The sequence below is a fragment of the Oncorhynchus mykiss genome, chromosome 5 (genome assembly GCF_013265735.2).
Source record: "Oncorhynchus mykiss isolate Arlee chromosome 5, USDA_OmykA_1.1, whole genome shotgun sequence".
NCBI classification, from domain to species: domain Eukaryota; kingdom Metazoa; phylum Chordata; class Actinopteri; order Salmoniformes; family Salmonidae; genus Oncorhynchus; species Oncorhynchus mykiss.
In genome coordinates this window covers 7082011-7101325 of record NC_048569.1, presented here as the reverse complement: position 1 = coordinate 7101325, position 19315 = coordinate 7082011, and the positions used below count along the sequence as shown (strand labels likewise).

The following is a 19315-nucleotide window of genomic DNA, read 5'->3' as shown; positions in this document are numbered from 1 at the left end:
TTGTGTTCCTTGTTTTCAAAAACCGACACATCTTTAAGATAGTTTCACATTTCTCTGCCTCGTAAGGAGGGTTGCATTATGAAAGTTCACAGTAAGTAATGGACCTACCAAATTAGTTCTAGGGGTATTTTTTTTTATACTGATATGCATTTTGTATATTAATTATTAAGTGGTTCAAACTTTAGAAGGAAAAAAATGCAACTGAATTTTAATGCAACTGAATTAAGTTACAAACCATAGTGTCGTCTCCTAATACTGTCCTCCCTTCCACTGACTGTTATGTTCAGCTCATAGTGTCTCCTCTTACTGTCCTCCCTTCTACTGACTGTCATGTTCAGCTCATAGTGTCTCCTGTTACTGTCCTCCCTTCCACTGACATTCTGTTATGTTCAGCTCATAGTGTCTCCTGTTATGTTCAGCTCATAGTGTCTCCTGTTACTGTCCTCCCTTCCACTGACTGTTATGTTCAGCTCATAGTGTCTCCTGTTACTGTCCTCTCTTCCACTGACTGTTATGTTCAGCTCATAGTGTCTCCTGTTACTGTCCTCTCTTCCACTGACTGTTATGTTCAGCTCATAGTGTCTCCTGCTACTGTCCTCCCTTCCACTGACTGTTATGTTCAGCTCATAGTGTCTCCTGTTACTGTCCTCTCTTCCACTGACATTCTGTTATGTTCAGCTCATAGTGTCTCCTGTTACTGTCCTCTCTTCCACTGACTGTTATGTTCAGCTCATAGTGTCTCCTGTTACTGTCCTCTCTTCTACTGACTGTTATGTTCAGCTCATAGTGTCTCCTGTTATGTTCAGCTCATAGTGTCTCCTGTTACTGTCCTCCCTTCCACTGACATTCTGTTATGTTCAGCTCATAGTGTCTCCTGTTACTGTCCTCTCTTCCACTGGCTGTTATGTTCAGCTCATAGTGTCTCCTGTTATGTTCAGCTCATAGTGTCTCCTGTTACTGTCCTCCCTTCCACTGACATTCTGTTATGTTCAGCTCATAGTGTCTCCTGTTACTGTCCTCCCTTCCACTGACTGTTATGTTCAGCTCATAGTGTCTCCTGTTATGTTCAGCTCATAGTGTCTCCTGTTACTGTCCTCCCTTCCACTGACTGTTATGTTCAGCTCATAGTGTCTCCTGTTACTGTCCTCTCTTCCACTGACTGTTATGTTCAGCTCATAGTGTCTCCTGTTACTGTCCTCCCTTCTACTGACTGTCATGTTCAGCTCATAGTGTCTCCTGTTACTGTCCTCCCTTCCACTGACTGTTATGTTCAGCTCATAGTGTCTCCTGTTACTGTCCTCCCTTCCACTGACTGTTATGTTCAGCTCATAGCTCTTTTATTTGTCTTTCTGTTGTCTGATGGTCAAACCAAGAGTGGACAACCCCTCCCTCCCACTCTTCAGTTAATGTCACCTCTCCCAGCTCTTACTGACACCTACCCTGTCGTGCTGTATCCAGCATCCTCACCCACAGACGGACCGGACTGGACCAAATCTAAACCCTATTATAGACGTATGTTTCCCAGGTTTGAATCGTACAGTTAGTAGAGCAGTACAATACAAAGATATATTATACTGTGCTCTACTGCACTGTACTGAACTTTACTCTACCCTACTGTGCTGTGGTGTCCGAACTTGTGAAACACGAGGAAAATTACTTTCATATCCATAATTCGACTCACTACTACCAGGTGGATATCACAAAATTGTGAAGGAAAAAAACGGTTTTAAAAGTAAAAAAAATTAAATAAAAAAAACTTGGAAATCCGTGTCGAAGTGTTACTGTGGAATTACCCTGTTCAGTCTTGACCTGAATGTTCACATTGTTTGCTTTGCAGTTGTGGGATATTTTGCTACAAGACTGTAAGGTCTATTTCCAATGCGGTGGTTCCTCTTGTTAGCCTTCTTTTTGTTTCGGGCCAAGTAGAGAACATTAAGGTGGTGTTGCTAATTGGTTTTGTTTCCCCATTTTTCCATCACAAAACCATTTTGGAAACTGTAGCCTATTATTTGTAGACTGTTGCTCCATTGCAGACCCATTGTGTCTTGTTGCTATTCAAAATGAAACCTTGAACCTTCTTCCATTTTTGTTTTTTGTTCCAGATATGGATGAGAGGTCATGTGTGCTGTCCAGCTAAGGGCCCTGGTCGCCCCCCCATCCCCCCGCTGCACGTTGTCGTGAGCATGTACCGTAGGAACGGTCTCTCGGATGGCGCCAGCATTAACTCCGCCTCCTCAGTGGTAAGAACAAGGACTGATTCTACTTCAGCCAAAATTTGATAGGAGTGACATCGAGCCTATCTTAAGTACTGATCTGAACACACTGAATGGAAAGGTAAACTCAGCACAAAAAAAAAGAAAGAGGCCTTTCTACTGACTCTGGAAAAACACTAAAAGAAAGATGCCCAGGGTCTGTGCTCATCTGCGTGATCGTGCCTTAGGCATGTTGCAAGGAGGCATGAGGACTGCAGATGTGGCCAGGGAAATAAATCGCAATGTCTGTACTGTGAGACGCCTAAGACAGCGCTACAGGGAGACAGGACGGACAGCTGATCATCCTCGCAGTGGCAGACCACGTGTAACAACACCTGCACAGGATCGGTACATCCGAACATCACACCTGCGGGACAGGTACAGGATAGCAACAACTGCCAGAGTTACACCAGGAATGCATAATCCCTCCATCAGTGCTCAGACTGTCTGCAATAGGCTGAGAGAGGCTGGACTAAGGGCTTGTAAAGGCAGGTCCTCACCAGACCTCACCGGCAACAACGTCGCCTATGGGCACAAACCCACCGTCGCTGGACCAGACAGGACTGGCAGAAAGTGCTCTTCTCTGACGAGTCGCGGTTGTGTCTCACTTGGGGTGATGATCGGATTCACCTTTATTGTCGATGGAATGAGCGTTACACCGAGGCCTGTACTCTGGAGCGGGATCGAGGTGGAGGGTCCATCATGGTCTGGGGCAGTGTGTCACAGCATCATTGGACTGAGCTTGTTGTCATTGCAGGCAATCTCAATGCTGTGCGTTACAGGGAAGACATCCTCCTCCCTCATGTGGTACCCTTCCTGCAGACTCATCCTGATATGACGTTCCAGCATGACAATGCCATCAGCCATACTGCTCGTTCTGTGCCTGAGTTCCTGCAAAACAGGAATGTCAGTGCTGTGCCATGGCCAGCAAAGAACCCGGATCTCAATCCCATTGAGCACGTCTGGGATCTGTTGGATCGGAGGGTGAGGGCTAGGGCCATTACCAACAGAAATGTCCGGGAATTTGCAGGTGCCATGGTGGAGGAGTGGGGTAACATCTCACAGCAAGTACTGGCAAATCTAGTGCAGTCCATGAGGAGGAGATGCACTGCAGTACTTAATGCACCTGGTGGCCACACCAGATACTGACTGTCACTTTTGATTTTGAACCCCCCCTTTGTTCAGAGACACATTATTCAATTTCTGTTAGTCACATGTCTGTGGAACTTGTTCAGTTTGTCTGTTGATGAACCTTGTTATGTTCATACAAATATTTACACGTGATAAGTTTGCTGAAAATAAACGCAGTTGACACTGTCTGAAGCATATCACCATGGAGACAAAGCCTCCTTGAACTACAGTACCAGTCAAAAGTTTGGACACATCTACTCATTCAATGTGTTTTTCCTTCTTTTTTTTAATACTATTTTCAACATTGAAGAATAGTGAAGACATCAACACTATGAAATAACACATATGGAATCATGTAGTACCCAAAAAAGTGTTAAACAAATCAAAATATATTTTATATTTGAGATTGTTCGAAGTAGCCACCCTTTGCCTTGATGACAGCTTTGCACACTCTTGGAATTCTCTCAACCAGCTTCATGAGGTAGTCACCTGGAATGCATTTCAATTAACAGGTGTGCGTTGTTAAAATGTATTTGTGTAATTTCCTTACTAAATGTGTTTGAGCCAATAAGTTGTTGTGACAAGGTAGGGGTGGTTATACAGAAGACAGAATCAGGCTTTCATGGTGGAATTGCTGCAAAGAAACCACTACTAAAGGAAACCAACAAGAAGAAGAGACTTGCTTTGGCCAAGAAACACGAGCAATGGACATTAGACCTGTGGAAATCTGTCCTTTTGGTCTGATGAGTCCAAATTTGAGATTTTTGGTTCCAACTGTGTCTTTGTGAGACGCAGAGTAGGTGAACGGATGATTTCTGCATGTGTGGTCCCCACTGTGAAGCATGGAGGAGGAGGTGTGATGGTGTGGGGGTGTTTTGCTGGTGACACTGTCTGATTTATTTAGAATTCAATTAACTAGGCAAGTCAGTTAACTTCTTGGCGCACCCATCCCTTTAGCGGGATAATTTTCGTCAACATCCGCTGATTTGCAGAGTGCCAAATTCAAATTAAATTACTAAGAATATTTAATTTTCATGAAATCACAAGTGCAAGATAGCAAAACACAGCTTAGCTTGTTGTTAATCCACCTGGCGTGTCAGATTTCAAAAAAAGCTTTTTGGCGAAAGCTATCCAAGCGTTTATGTAAGGACATCTCTCTCAGCAGACAAAACATTACAAACAGCTAGCAGCAAAGTAGATTGGTCAGAAAAGCAATCACTTACCTTTGATCTTTGAATGTTTGCACTCACGAGACTCCCAGTTACACAATAAATGTTCCTTTTGTTCCATAAAGATTATTTTTATATCCAAAATACCTCCAGTTGGTTGGCGCGTTATGTTCAGAAATCCGCTCGAGCGGTCACGACAAAAATTCCAAATAGTATCCGTAAAGTTCGTAGAAACATGTCAAATGTTTTTTATAATCAATCCTCAGGTTGTTTTTACAATATATAATCGATAATATTTCAACCGGACTGTAGCTTCTTCAATAGGAGAGAAAGAGAAAATGTCTACTCCACTCTGTTGGCGCATTTCAAAACGCTGCTGGCACCCAGCCTTCCAATGACGCAATGTGATCTTTCTCGCTCATTTTTCAGAATAAAAGCCTGAAACTATGTCTAAAGACTGTTCACACCATGTGGAAGCCATAGGAAAAGGAATATGGTTGACATCCCTTTAAATGGAGGGAAGGCATGCAATGGAACAGAGCTTTCAGGAAAACAGCACTTCCTAGTTGGATTTTCCTCAGGTTTTCGCCTGCAATATCAGTTCTGTTATACTCAGACAATATTTTGACAGTTTTGGAAACTTTAGAGTGTTTTCTATCCTAATCTGACAATTTTATGCATATTCTAGATTCTGGGCCTGAGAAATAGGCAGTTTCATTTTGGTACATATTTCATCCAAACATCTAAATGCTGCCCCCTACACTCAAGAGGTTAACCAGCATGGCTACCACAGCATTCTGCAGCGATACACCATCCCATCTGGTTTGCGCTTCGTGGGACTATCATTTGTTTACACTCCAGGCTGTGTAAGGGCTATTTGACCAAGAAGAGTGATGGAGTGCTGCAGCAGATGACCTGGCCTTCACAATCACCTGACCGTCAACCCAACTGAGATGGTTTGCGATGAGTTGAACTGCAGAGTGAAGGATAAGCATGCAACAAGTGCTCAGCATATGTAGGAACTCCTTCAAGACTGTTGGAAAAGCATTCCAGGTGAAGCTGGTTGAGAGAATGCCAAGAGTGTGCAAAGCTGTCAAGGCAAAGGGGGGCTTCTTTGAAGAATCTAAAATAAATTTGGATTTTTACACCTTTTTTTTTTGGTTACTACATGATTCCATATGTGTTATTTCGTAGTTTGACTGTCTTCACTATTATTCTACAATGTAGAAAATTGTCAAAATAATGAGAAACCTTTTGAATGTGTAGGTGTGTCCAGGAAGTGTTTCCCAATCAACACTTCTATAGTGTCTTGTAAATGTCCATGTACAGATGGCGTGACTGTTGGGATTGTTTGTTGCTCTGCATTTACTCTTACTTTGTCTCTGAAGCTTATTTCTTTATCTAATATTGATCGTTGTGTATCTGATTCATCACGTCTCTGTATCTGTTAAATTCATGTATTTTTTGCTTTCGGCCCACCTCCAATTGGTCAATCTTTTTAAAATGAACGCACAAGAAAATATTTTTGTCTGTTGGGTTAATTTAAATTGTTTAGTTTTGTCTTGCTTCTTCTGCATATCCCCCTCACAACACGTACCAATCTATGTTTTTCTTTTGTGAACTCAGGGAAGCAGCAGCTCGGACTCTCTGGATGGGCCGGGCTTGGACTTCTCCAAGAGTTACGATGCCGTTGTGTTTGACGTGCTGAAGGTGACGCCCGAGGAGTTTGCTGTGAGTACAGCCAAAGATACCCAGAAGACATGCCTCGACGGAGATGTTATATCACTGTATTGTTTAATTTAAATCAAATCAAATCCAATTTTATTTGTCACATACACATGGTTAGCAGATGTTAATGCGAGTGTAGCGAAATACTTGTTATTAATTGAATATTCTGTTGAATGTGAAACCGGAGACTCTTCTGGCCCGAGAGCACCGTTTAGGCCTTGTGATGTACGGCAGCTCTTTAACTGCACCAATTAGGAATTATAATGCATTATTTTCCTCTGTGGATGTCCTTCAAAGTAATCCACAGCCATTTACTCCTACCTAGACATGCATTACTCTTCTGTATATTTGGGAGGTTTGAATAGCGTTCTTCTTCTTCTTGTTATTTTAGGGTCAAATCACATTGATGGATGCTCCAGTATTCAAAGCAATACATCCAGAGGTAAGAGAAAAACCCTGTTTCCTAACAACGTGTTATTAGAGTGGATGTGCAAAAAGATCAAAGCATACCTTGATTTTTAAAGACCTGTGTGTGTGTGTGTGTGTGTTCGTCCACAATGATATGCATGATTTGAGTGGAACGAAGGTTCAGCTGTTGTAAATGACAATGTCGTCTGATCCAGACCAGTTTTACAGGTGTTCTGTTTCCATGTCATTAATACATAATGCTGGATGCTGCACTACCTAGCCATCTTGTATTTTCTTAGGGCCCCTAAAAAAAAGGCTGACGCCGGCTCTGACTGCATGGGTGGGGTATGGATGGGAGTACGTAGACCCACGAGCTACTGCGACCCCCCCCCCCCCCCCCCCCCCATCCCATCCCCATCCCCGGTCAAACTGAAGGTTCCATGTCATGTTGATGAGAAGCATCATATTATTACATTTCTTGTACTTGATGAAAGTCATATTAGGGGATTCACTGTGTATCACTGCATGACAGACAACCTCGGACCCCCCCCCCCCGATGATGCACTGTATTCCGTGTTGCAGAAAGTTATTTTATGTCTGCGTGATAGAAAATAAAGTCCAAGGCACTGGGCAATCAAACTATTACCCTTCAGAAGGGAGGAGAGTGGCAATGAAGATCAAATGTATGCAGTCAGTAGTTAGATTGGGGGCGGGGAGAAAAATAAAACCACTCATTTGGAAAGCGGTACATTTTCCATACATGATTTGTGTCCCGTTTTGCCAGGGCAGATCTGAGAGAACTCCTCAAGCCTGACCTTGCGCAACAAGTTCCCTTCGTACGTCTGTGAGAATCCAGAAAAGGCTCAGTCTACGTGAGAAGACGCTGGAACGCGCCGAGGTTCCAAGCGTCTGAAGTGTAAAGTGCATGACGGCACTGGGTATCGTTAATGAGTAACAGTCACCAATGCGGGAAAAAAAAAACGAGCCTAGTTTCACTAATCAAATGCTTTGTTCCCATCCAACTCTTCTCCTCTGAGCCTTCAGGAGTAGCAGAGGTTTATGCTGTTCTCATGAGTCAAGGCGGGCCTTTTAATTGGAGCCAGTGTCTTGGTTATGCTCAAGATGCTAGAATTGCTGACAACTCGTCCAGTGAGATTCAAACACCTGCTCTTTGCCAATACGTAAACATTCAGAGACAAACATATTAAAACCATCGTAATGGTGAAATTAATACTGCGTTTGTTTTATTTGGACGTGGACAATGTACAGCAACAAAAAAGCATACGTAGAGGTGCAACCTAATTCACTGTACATCTGCAGTCCGTGGGCAGGTGAGCATAGAAACATCGACAAAAGGGACCTTCAAAATAGTGACAACTGATTGTTTACCACTTCAGTCCTCCTGAGATTAAAATGAAGCTAGTTTACAGTCTGTGTTTAAGGGCCCCTGATTGAAATGTTATCCATTTCAGTGTCACGTGTAGCGTGGATTCCACTTGACAGGGGATCGCAGTAGGATATGTACAGCTAGCTGCTCAGTACTTGACAGGGATCGCAGTAGGATATGTACAGCTGCTCAGTACTTGACAGGGATCGCAGTAGGATATGTACAGCTAGCTGCTCAGTACTTGACAGGGATCGCAGTAGGATATGTACAGCTAGCTGCTCAGTACTTGACAGGGATCGCAGTAGGATATGTACAGCTGCTCAGTACTTGACAGGGATCGTAGTAGGATATGAACAGCTGCTCAGTACTTGACAGGGATCGCAGTAGGATATGAACAGCTGCTCAGTACTTGACAGGGATCGCAGTAGGATATGTACAGCTGCTCAGTACTTGACAGGGATCGCTGTAGGATATGAACAGCTGCTCAGTATTTGACAGGGATCGCAGTAGGATATGAACAGCTGCTCAGTACTTGACAGGGATCGCAGTAGGATATGTACAGCTGCTCAGTACTTGACAGGGAACGCAGTAGGATATGTACAGCTAGCTGCTCAGTACTTGACAGGGATCGCAGTAGGATATGTACAGCTAGCTGCTCAGTACTTGACAGGGATCGCAGTAGGATATGTACAGCTAGCTGCTCAGTACTTGACAGGGATCGCAGTAGGATATGAACAGCTGCTCAGTACTTGACAGGGATCGCACTAGGATATGAACAGCTGCTCAGTACTTGACAGGGATCGCAGTAGGATATGAACAGCTGCTCAGTACTTGACAGGGATCGCAGTAGGATATGTACAGCTGCTCAGTACTTGACAGGGATCGCAGTAGGATATGTACAGCTAGCTGCTCAGTACTTGACAGGGATCGCAGTAGGATATGAACAGCTGCTCAGTACTTGACAGGGATCGCAGTAGGATGGGTACAGCTGCTCAGTACTTGACAGGGATCGCAGTAGGATATGAACAGCTGCTCAGTACTTGACAGGGATCGCAGTAGGATATGAACAGCTGCTCAGTACTTGACAGGGATCGCAGTAGGATATGAACAGCTGCTCAGTACTTGACAGGGATCGCAGTAGGATGGGTACAGCTGCTCAGTACTTGACAGGGATCGCAGTAGGATGGGTACAGCTGCTCAGTACTTGACAGGGATTGCAGTAGGATGGGTACAGCTGCTCAGTACTTGACAGGGATCGCAGTAGGATGGGTACAGCTGCTCAGTACTTGACAGGGATCGCAGTAGGATGGGTACAGCTGCTCAGTACTTGACAGGGATCGCAGTAGGATGGGTACAGCTGCTCTGTACTTGCCATTTAGCTGTTTAGAAGAAATAACCGCCTCACTCCATTTCTGAAGTGTCTAAAACTATATTTAAAAAAATAATAATAATAAATTGGGCAGAGGTCAATGCAGAGTGTGACTCTGCATATCAACAAGACATGATTATATTTTCCCCAGCCCCTTGACAACTGTCTACTTTTATAACGTCAGTTATTTGGAAAGAAAGTAGAGATTCCTTGGTGTAGACGACAAAATATAGTGGCCTGGCAATGTTTTAACAGCCTACCTGGCAACATTTTCACAGATTACGTTTCTACGCTGTTTGGGGAGGAACAAAATGACATGTCAGGGTCAGTTGATATCTGTAGATCGTGTACAAACGAGAGCGGGTCAAAGGCAATTACGGGAATGATTTAAACGCCCAGTTAAGACTAACCTCCCTGATGGATGTTGGCCTTGTGAACAAGACTCTAAATCCCACCTCAACACAGCCCTGAGGTGTTTGTTTTTTCTTCCAAATAGAACGAATTGTTTGGGAGAAACGTGGCAAGGGACCTTTTAAAATGTATTCTGCTCCAAAGAATCTCAACAGTTTGCCGCCCAATTAAGAAGGATGATATTTAACACTGGAAAAATCTGGTAATTAAAGTGTATAAATTTCCCAGCAGCCTAAACTCTAACAAGCCTGACTATTCTAACACCATAATAGGTGCCAGACACCCCTGGGTTTCTCTAGCTGAAAATAAATAAATGGACTAAGTAGCCTAGCTTAAACACAGATTTGAACTCCAATAAGATTATATGAACTTAATACATGTTGACAAAGTCTTTACTTGAGTGAAAATGAAATCCACTCGCTGACAACTGCCCTTCTAATGGTTGTTTAAAAAAAAATATGTTATAATTGTAGTCACCTTATAAAAACTGCCTCAGCCCTAGGGACTGTTCATACACCTTCGGACCTAAAAACATAATTTAAGCTGTAAAATTATGCCCATGTTCAAATAATGAGTTGCTGTAAACCATTGCAGCCTGCTGTCATGTTTTCCTATGGGGGTAATGGATTGGAATAGGTATGTCTGCTGCTTCAGCAACAGCTAATGGGGATCCAAATAAAATACTAAATGTTTTGTTTTGTTGTTTTTTTGTTCAGGGATGTAGATATGTACATATACTGTAGGTAGGAATAAAGTGACTAGGCAACAGGATAGATAATTTAACAGTAACGACAGTGTATGTGATGAGTCAAAAGAGTTGCAAAAAAGGGTCAATGGAGGTAGCTATTGGTTAACTATTTAACTAACTATTTATCAGTCGTATGGCTTGAGGGTAGAAGCTGTTCAGGGTCCTGTTGGTTCCAGACTTGGTGCATCGGTACCGCTTGCCATGGGGTAGCAAAGAGAACAGTCTGTGACTTGGTTGGTTGGAGTCTTTGACAATTTTTTAAAAAGGCTTTCCTCTGACACCTCCTGGTATAGAGGTCCTGCATGGCAGCGAGTTTGGCCCCAGTGACATACTGGGCCGTACGCACTACCCTGTGTAGCACCTTGTTGTCGGATGCCAAGCCATTGCCATACCAGGTGGTGATGCGGCCAGTGAAGATCTCAATGGTGCAGCTGTATAACATTTTGAGGATCTGAAAGCCCATGCCAAATCTTTTCAGCCTCCTGAGGGGGAAGAGGTGTTGTCTTGCCTTGTTCACAAGTTGGTGTGTGTCTGTAGGGACCATGATAATTCCTTAGTCATGTGGATACCGAGGAACTTGACGCTTTCTACACGCTTCACGGGTCAATGTTCACGCCCTGTCAATGTGCTCGGCCCTTCATCTCCTGTAGTCCACGATCAGCTCTTTGTCTTGCTGATGTTGATGGAGAGGTTGTTGTTCTGGCACCACACTGCCAGGTCACTGACCTCCCTATAGGCTGTCTCATTGTCGTCGGTGATCAGGACAACCACCGTCGTGTCAACCTAATGATGGTGTTGGAGTCGTGCGCAGCCACACAGTCATGAGGTGAACAGGGAGTACAGGAGGGGACTAAGCACGCATCTCTGATGGGCCAGTGTGGTGTATGTTTTGTTGGTTTCTCTACCCACTTGGGGCGGACCGTCAGGAAGACCAGGATCCAGTTGCAGAGGGAGGTCATTTAGTCCCAGGGTCCTTCGCTCACTGATTGAGCTTGGAGGGCACTATGATGTTGAATGCTGAGCTGTAGTCATTGAACAGCATTCTCACATAACTGTTCCTCCAGGTGGTACTGGGCAGTGATGAGTGCAGTAGAGATTGCGTCACCTGTGGATCTGTTGTGTTGTAATGGGAATTGGAGTGGGTCCAGAGTGTCTGGGATGATGGTGTTGATGTGAGACATGACTAGCCTTTCCAAGATGTGAGTGCTACGGGACGATTAGTCATTGAGACTGGGTTACGTTGGCGTTCTTGGGCACAAGGGAATATAGTGGTCTGCTTGAACCATGTAGGTATTACTCCACAATCCTGGAATTGGAATTTTGGTTTACTTCCTGAAATGGAATTGACCGCAACTCTGTCGAATGGTGAATCCAATGAGTGACGTGGCCGCTGTGCAGCCCGAGTGACGTGGCCGCTGTGCAGCCCGAGTGACGTGGCCGCTGTGCAGCCCGAGTGACGTGGCCGCTGTGCCAGCCCGAGTGACGTGGCCGCTGTGCCAGCCCGAGTGACGTGGCCGCTGTGCCAGCCCGAGTGACGTGGCCGCTGTGCCAGCCCGAGTGGCGTGGCCGCTGTGCCAGCCCGAGTGGCGTGGCCGCTGTGCCAGCCCGAGTGGCGTGGCCGCTGTGCCAGCCCGAGTGGCGTGGCCGCTGTGCCAGCCCGAGTGGCGTGGCCGCTGTGCCAGCCCGAGTGGCGTGGCCGCTGTGCCAGCCCGAGTGGCGTGGCCGCTGTGCAGCCCGAGTGGCGTGGCCGCTGTGCAGCCCGAGTGACGTGGCCGCTGTGCAGCCCGAGTGGCGTGGCCGCTGTGCAGCCCGAGTGGCGTATACATTTTTCTGGTATACTGTATGAAACTGTATCAACAGGTAGTAGAGAATTCTCCTTCATGGATCTGAATTCTGAGTTGTATCTTCTTCCTCTCCCTTGTAGACGAATGGGCGAGTACCGCTCGTCGTGTGTTGTATTTAGCAACACTTTTTAAAGACTCTGACAGATGATTTTTATACACAAATATCGCTTGGATGACATTGCACATTACCCAATAGAATAAATAATAAACAGATAGTGTGTCTAGATGCTGTGAAACAACACCATAAATCACTGCTGTGCAATATACTGGCACGGTGCACAGTAAAACTCAATAGCCCTGAAATTGCGTCATATTTCAATGTCTGGCGATAGTTTGTGAAGCGTTGACGTAAGCTCTTGTCAGATACTGTACATGTCACACTCACTGGTTTATTAGTGACCGCAGGGATGTTGCAATTCAACTGTTTCCTCGCTCCCATCTTTCCTCAGGAGGAACAAACCTATTGTACCTGTTAACAATAGGAAATTAAATATACATTCTATGAACGTGAACGCGTCATGCAACATAATGTACTAGTCACTCCTTTTCAGACTCTCACTCACTCACTCACTCACTCACTCACTCACTCACTCCCTCCAGTGGTCCCTCTCCAATTACTTCTTAACCTACTGACTCCGTTGGTACTTCCTTCGTTTATACAGATGTAAAGTGAGAAGTCTTCGTAACCTACTGACTCCGTTGGTACTTCCTTCGTTTATAGAGATGGAAAGTGAGAAGTTTACGTCACCTAGGATTTTCAGTTTTTCGAAAACTGCTCTCGACTGCTCATGCAGTAATCTGTTTATTTTAGATGAATCTAACTTGATGCCTAAATGCAAAAATTATTTCAAGATGTATAAATATTAACTGGTGCCCATTTAAAAGTGAACACATTACCAGCCTCTCTTCGCAGCTGCTTAGGGCATCACCCTTCTGGAAGTCAGCTCAGAACTTTGGAGGTTTTGAGCAAATTCACAAGGCAAGGCAACATCTGTTAAACTAATGCTGTCATGGCAACAGTGATTTGAGAGACTGAAGATCATTTTGAGTCCTAGGGGTTATAAAGTACCACTAAAGAGAGTTTAACCTTGTCAACATTGACTGACTGTCCTAGTTTTCTTCCTTTTTTTTCTCCAGACCTGTGGAACAAAACATTGATTTCTTGTAGTAGATCAAGATATTTCAATTCAAGGTCTGTATGAGAATCGTGCCATTTTTGCATGCACAGCCGCAATCCCTTGTTTATTGAGCCGTGTAGAAGATACTCAAGTAGCAACAAAGCAATGGAAAACTAACTAACTAAATACATCTCTTCACAGCAGAAATATATTCGATTAAACTAGAATAGAAGTGCTCTGACCGCTTCGCTGACTATTCACACCCTGTCATTGTTTAGGTGCTGAATATCCAAGTGGTTGTTTGTTTTTAATGTATAGCAATTTGCTAGATGACTTAATTTAGACTTTAGGAATCTTCCACATTGTTATGGTGAAAATATCCACGTTTTTATTGTGCTTCGTTTTCGTCCATCTTTGTCACCGTAGGTCTAAACTATTCTATTAGTTCCTACTCCCCTGCAAACAATGATGTACTCAGGGTGTGAAAAATGTGTTCCTTTTTGTAGACTTTACTTTTTTGTTGTTGTCATGTTGACTGGCCTTCAGCAGTACCAAGTGATGGTGCGGGGGAAGGACTCTATTTGTACAGAGTGGGTTGGTATATGTCAGTGGTCCCCTTGCACCGGGAAGGTGGTCTTGGGCCCTGGTCATACAGCCAACCACCTGCCAACCCTCTGACCACTACAGCAACTGGCTGTGGAGACTATTTACTGAATGTTGTGGACGGAAAAGGGAGTATTGATGGGTTGTTTTTTCCCCTTCTCGTACGTCACGGTGAATACTGGAAACGCTTTCTCAGCTTGACATGGGTTTGCCAGGTCTTGAATCTGAGTTGTCCAAAGTTAAGGGCAAAGATGCCATAGGGAGTCTTGTTCTTTTGTTGATGAACAACGGATCTGAGCTATAGAAAGGCAGAATGTAAGTCTTCACATATAGAACACATTGTGCATGCATTTACAATGGCTCCACACGTTGTCCAACCCCCTCGCAGTAAGAGCACTCTGTGAAAGAGAATCCACCATCTACTTCCTGTATACAGTACAGTAAACGTGGCTTAAATGCAGAAGTGGTTATTTTCTGTCATGGCCACTTCCTACCCTTTGTTGCTTTCTTTCTTTCTACAAGGAAAATAGTTTTTTTAAGAGCACAACTCAGCCAATGTGGTAAGAGCACAACTCAGCCAATGGGGTAAGAGCACAACTCAGCCAATGTGGTAAGAGCACAACTCAGCCAATGTGGTAAGAGCACAACTCAGCCAATGTGGTAAGAGCACAACTCAGCCAATGTGGTAAGAGCACAACTCAGCCAATGTGTTAAGTTTTGAGGTGAGACGTCTCCGGCCTATCACTTTACCCACATGGCAACGGTCCGACAAGAGTTAAGAAAACCTGCTGATTCAGGGGGGAAAGAGTTGTAACTTATAAATCTGTTCCCTGTACGGCATGTCCTATAAAGTCAGACGAATAGATGGAGGTGGAAAGTCAATATAAATATGATTATTTATTTTTACCTGCGAGATCAGACATCAAAAGTCAGCGAGTGGAATTTCCCATAAAGGAAAGGAGTTCACTGTTAAATCGTGTCGTCTCCTCCCAACATGGGAGCTTTCTGAGTGTTCCAGGACTTGGAATGAGATTAATGAAGGAGGTGGGAGATTCCCACCAAATACATGGGTGGTGATGGGAGGGGGTGGGATGAGGTAGTGTGTCTGTGTGAAAGCCTGCATCATACTCTGGAACCGGAATCTAGTTTTTTTTTGCGAACACCTTTTTTTGTGTGTGAAGAATTACTTTGTACAGAAGCTTTTGTCTCAGCTGTCTGTTTTTGAAAAAGCAGATGAGAGAATGTGTGATTAAATGTTTAGCCTTTTTTTTACTGCAGCTGCTAGCTGGGATTGTGTGTACATTTTGACTATCTCTTGTAAAGGTCCAATGTAATTTAAGAAACCGTTTGACAGTGTGAATTTATGGCCACTGTTCTAATTTAAATAATCTGATCATAAATTGCTGCTCTCCCTGTTGCTCATTTTATTAGCACCCCCTACTTCCCATACCATAGTTTGAAATCTTTTTCTACTTCCTAGACACTGTATATACTCTACCTTGATAATAAAACAAGTGTAGAAAATTCCTATACCTGGGTATTGTCTGGAGTAGAGATAAAGGGGAGTTTGCGGGAGAGGCCTCCTGTTTAGTGGGGAGCGTGAGGCCTCCTGTTGAAGGGGGAGCGTGAGGCCTCCTGTTAAGTATCACAATCCCGGGCAGTATCACAACCGGTCATGATTGGGAGTTCCTTAAATGCCGCACAATTGACCCAGCCATCGTCTGAGTTAGGGGAGGGTTTGGCTGAGGGGGCTTTACTTGGCTCACTGCGCTTTAGCGACTCCTTGTGGTGGGCCAGGCGCCTGCAGGCTGATTCCTGTTGTCAGTTGAACTGTTTTTCCTCTGACACATTGGTGCGGCTGGCTTCCGGGTTAAGCTGGCAGGTGTTAAGAAGCGCGGTTTGGCGGTCATGTTTTAAAGGACGCATGATTCGACCTTCGCCTCCCGAGTCGGATGGGGAGTTGCAGCGATGAGACGAGAGAAATTGAGGAAAATGGTGTAAAAATGTGAAATAAAGCAGCACTTTGAATGTCCTGAAGACCATAACCTTGGTGATCCTCCCTCCTGTTTTCTGTAATTAGCTGTGAGCTCCAGATGCTGTTTATGAGCTGTTGCTAACACCAACCTGGAGAGGCCCTCAGGCCCTGGTTTATTGAGCTGTTGCTAACACCAACCTGGAGAGGCCCTCAGGCCCTAGTGTATTGAGCTGTTGCTAACACCAACCTGGACAGGCCCTCAGGCCCTAGTGTTTTGAGCTGTTGCTAACACCAACCTGGAGAGGCCCTCAGGCCCTGGTGTATTGAGCTGTTGCTAACCCCAACCTGGAGAGGCTCTCGGGCCCCAGTGTATATAAGTGGGTTTATTTAACAGTTGCCTCTTCTTAATTGGTTGAATTCTTAGAGGATCTTGGCTCAATGGTTTCTCATCGCAAACCAAGGGGAAAATGTGATAAAAAAAAATATATATATACAGTGCCTTGCGAAAGTATTCGGCCCCCTTGAACTTTGCGACCTTTTGCCACATTTCAGGCTTCAAACATAAAGATATAAAACTGTATTTTTTTGTGAAGAATCAACAACAAGTGGGACACAATCATGAAGTGGAACGACATTTATTGGATATTTCAAACTTTTTTAACAAATCAAAAACTGAAAAATTGGGCGTGCAAAATTATTCAGCCCCTTTACTTTCAGTGCAGCAAACTCTCTCCAGAAGTTCAGTGAGGATCTCTGAATGATCCAATGTTGACCTAAATGACTAATGATGATAAATACAATCCACCTGTGTGTAATCAAGTCTCCGTATAAATGCACCTGCACTGTGATAGTCTCAGAGGTCCGTTAAAAGCGCAGAGAGCATCATGAAGAACAAGGAACACACCAGGCAGGTCCGAGATACTGTTGTGAAGAAGTTTAAAGCCGGATTTGGATACAAAAAGATTTCCCAAGCTTTAAACATCCCAAGGAGCACTGTGCAAGCGATAATATTGAAATGGAAGGAGTATCAGACCACTGCAAATCTACCAAGACCTGGCCGTCCCTCTAAACTTTCAGCTCATACAAGGAGAAGACTGATCAAAGATGCAGCCAAGAGGCCCATGATCACTCTGGATGAACTGCAGAGATCTACAGCTGAGGTGGGAGACTCTGTCCATAGGACAACAATCAGTCGTATATTGCACAAATCTGGCCTTTATGGAAGAGTGGCAAGAAGAAAGCCATTTCTTAAAGATATCCATAAAAAGTGTTGTTTAAAGTTTGCCACAAGCCACCTGGGAGACACACTAAACATGTGGAAGAAGGTGCTCTGGTCAGATGAAACCAAAATTGAACTTTTTGGCAACAATGCAAAACGTTATGATTGGCGTAAAAGCAACACAGCTGAACACACCATCCCCACTGTCAAACATGGTGGTGGCAGCATCATGGTTTGGGCCTGCTTTTCTTCAGCAGGGACAGGGAAGATGGTTAAAATTGATGGGAAGATGGATGGAGCCAAATACAGGACCATTCTGGAAGAAAACCTGATGGAGTCTGCAAAAGATCTGAGACTGGGACGGAGATTTGTCTTCCAACAAGACAATGATCCAAAACATAAAGCAAAATCTACAATGGAATGGTTCAAAAATAAACATATGCAGGTGTTAGAATGGCCAAGTCAAAGTCCAGACCTGAATCCAATCGAGAATCTGTGGAAAGAACTGAAAACTGCTGTTCACAAATGCTCTCCATCCAACCTCACTGAGCTCGAGCTGTTTTGCAAGGAGGAATGGGAAAAAATGTCAGTCTCTCGATGTGCAAAACTGATAGAGACATACCCCAAGCGACTTACAGCTGTAATCACAGCAAAAGGTGGCGCTACAAAGTATTAACTTAAGGGGGCTGAATAATTTTGCACGCCCAATTTTTCAGTTTTTGATTTGTTAAAAAAGTTTGAAATATCCAATAAATGTCGTTCCACTTCATGATTGTGTCCCACTTGTTGTTGATTCTTTACAAAAAAATACAGTTTTATATCTTTATGTTTGAAGCCTGAAATGTGGCAAAAGGTCGCAAAGTTCAAGGGGGCCGAATACTTTCGCAAGGCACTGTGTATATATATAAAACTCCCCAGACTTCCTCTATACAGCCTTGTGGGACACGGTTATGTCCTTTATTTTTCCAGAGGAACATCATTTGGCTTAACGTCTCCCTGCAGACGTGCTTGCCTGTGATATCGGAACATCTGTTAAAATATATGGTGGAAAGAAAGGCCAGAGTGGATTGAGGTGGAACTATCGAGTTACAGACGCGCTTGGAAGACTTCTGTTTATGGTTTGTTTTTGTCATTGCAAGTAATGCAATGTGACAGTCCATATGTGTCCGTGATATGAATTCATTATTTCCAGTTTTGGGCATCTTCATTCTTGTAAAGTGAAAATCAGAAGTTTTTGGAATTCCTTCATCTTTTCACTGCCACCAAATGGCATGTATAGGTTTCTGTTAATGAAAATAATCCATGTGAATTAAGTAATTGGTGTGAGTAACAAGAATTGAAACTAGATCATGTATTCAAAGCTGTGGGTGAAAACTAACACATTTATTCAGTCAATGTGCATACAAGTGGCTTTTCAGTTCTTCCCGTAACTAAAGATCACGTCCTTACAAGGCTTTGCTGTGCTCTTCAGAACGTTTCCAACTGATTTTGTGCAATTTAGCATGACATCTCTATGAACCTTGAAATGAATTACCCTCGTTGTTCTCATTCTTATGTAGTTTCTTATACAGCGCCTTCAGAAAGTATTCACACCCCTTGACTTTTTCCACATTTTGTTGTGTTACAAAGTGGGATTAAAATGTATTTAATTGTCTTTTTTTTTTTTTGTCAACGACGTACCCAAAATACTCATGTCAACGTGGAAGACTAATATGTCTTGATTAGATAACTATTCAACTCTTTGAGTCAATACATGTTACAATCAGCTTTGACAGTGATTACAGCTGATTTTGTTTTTCTGGGTAATTCCTGAAGAGCTTTGTACACCTGGATTGTACAATATTTGCACAGTATAATTGTTTTAATTCTTCAAGCTCTGTCAAGTTGGTTGTTGATCATTGCTAGGCAGCCATTTTCAGGTCTTGCCATAGATTTTCGAGCTGATTTCAGCTA

The 19315-nt window shown here is 43.8% G+C and overlaps 1 protein-coding gene across 3 annotated transcripts in view; it reads left to right on the top strand.

The window, feature by feature from the left end:
* LOC110523130 (ras-specific guanine nucleotide-releasing factor RalGPS1) overlaps positions 1 to 19315 on the top strand; it is a 295595-nt gene that overhangs the window by 62147 nt on the left and 214133 nt on the right. For all 3 annotated transcript variants that reach the window (XM_036976684.1, XM_036976683.1, XM_036976685.1), the window contains exons 2-4: positions 2103 to 2240; positions 6179 to 6283; positions 6672 to 6722. In XM_036976684.1, coding sequence (XP_036832579.1) covers positions 2109 to 2240; positions 6179 to 6283; positions 6672 to 6722 — 288 coding nt within the window. In that variant the 5' untranslated portion in view covers positions 2103 to 2108. The remainder of the gene's footprint in view (positions 1 to 2102; positions 2241 to 6178; positions 6284 to 6671; positions 6723 to 19315) is intronic.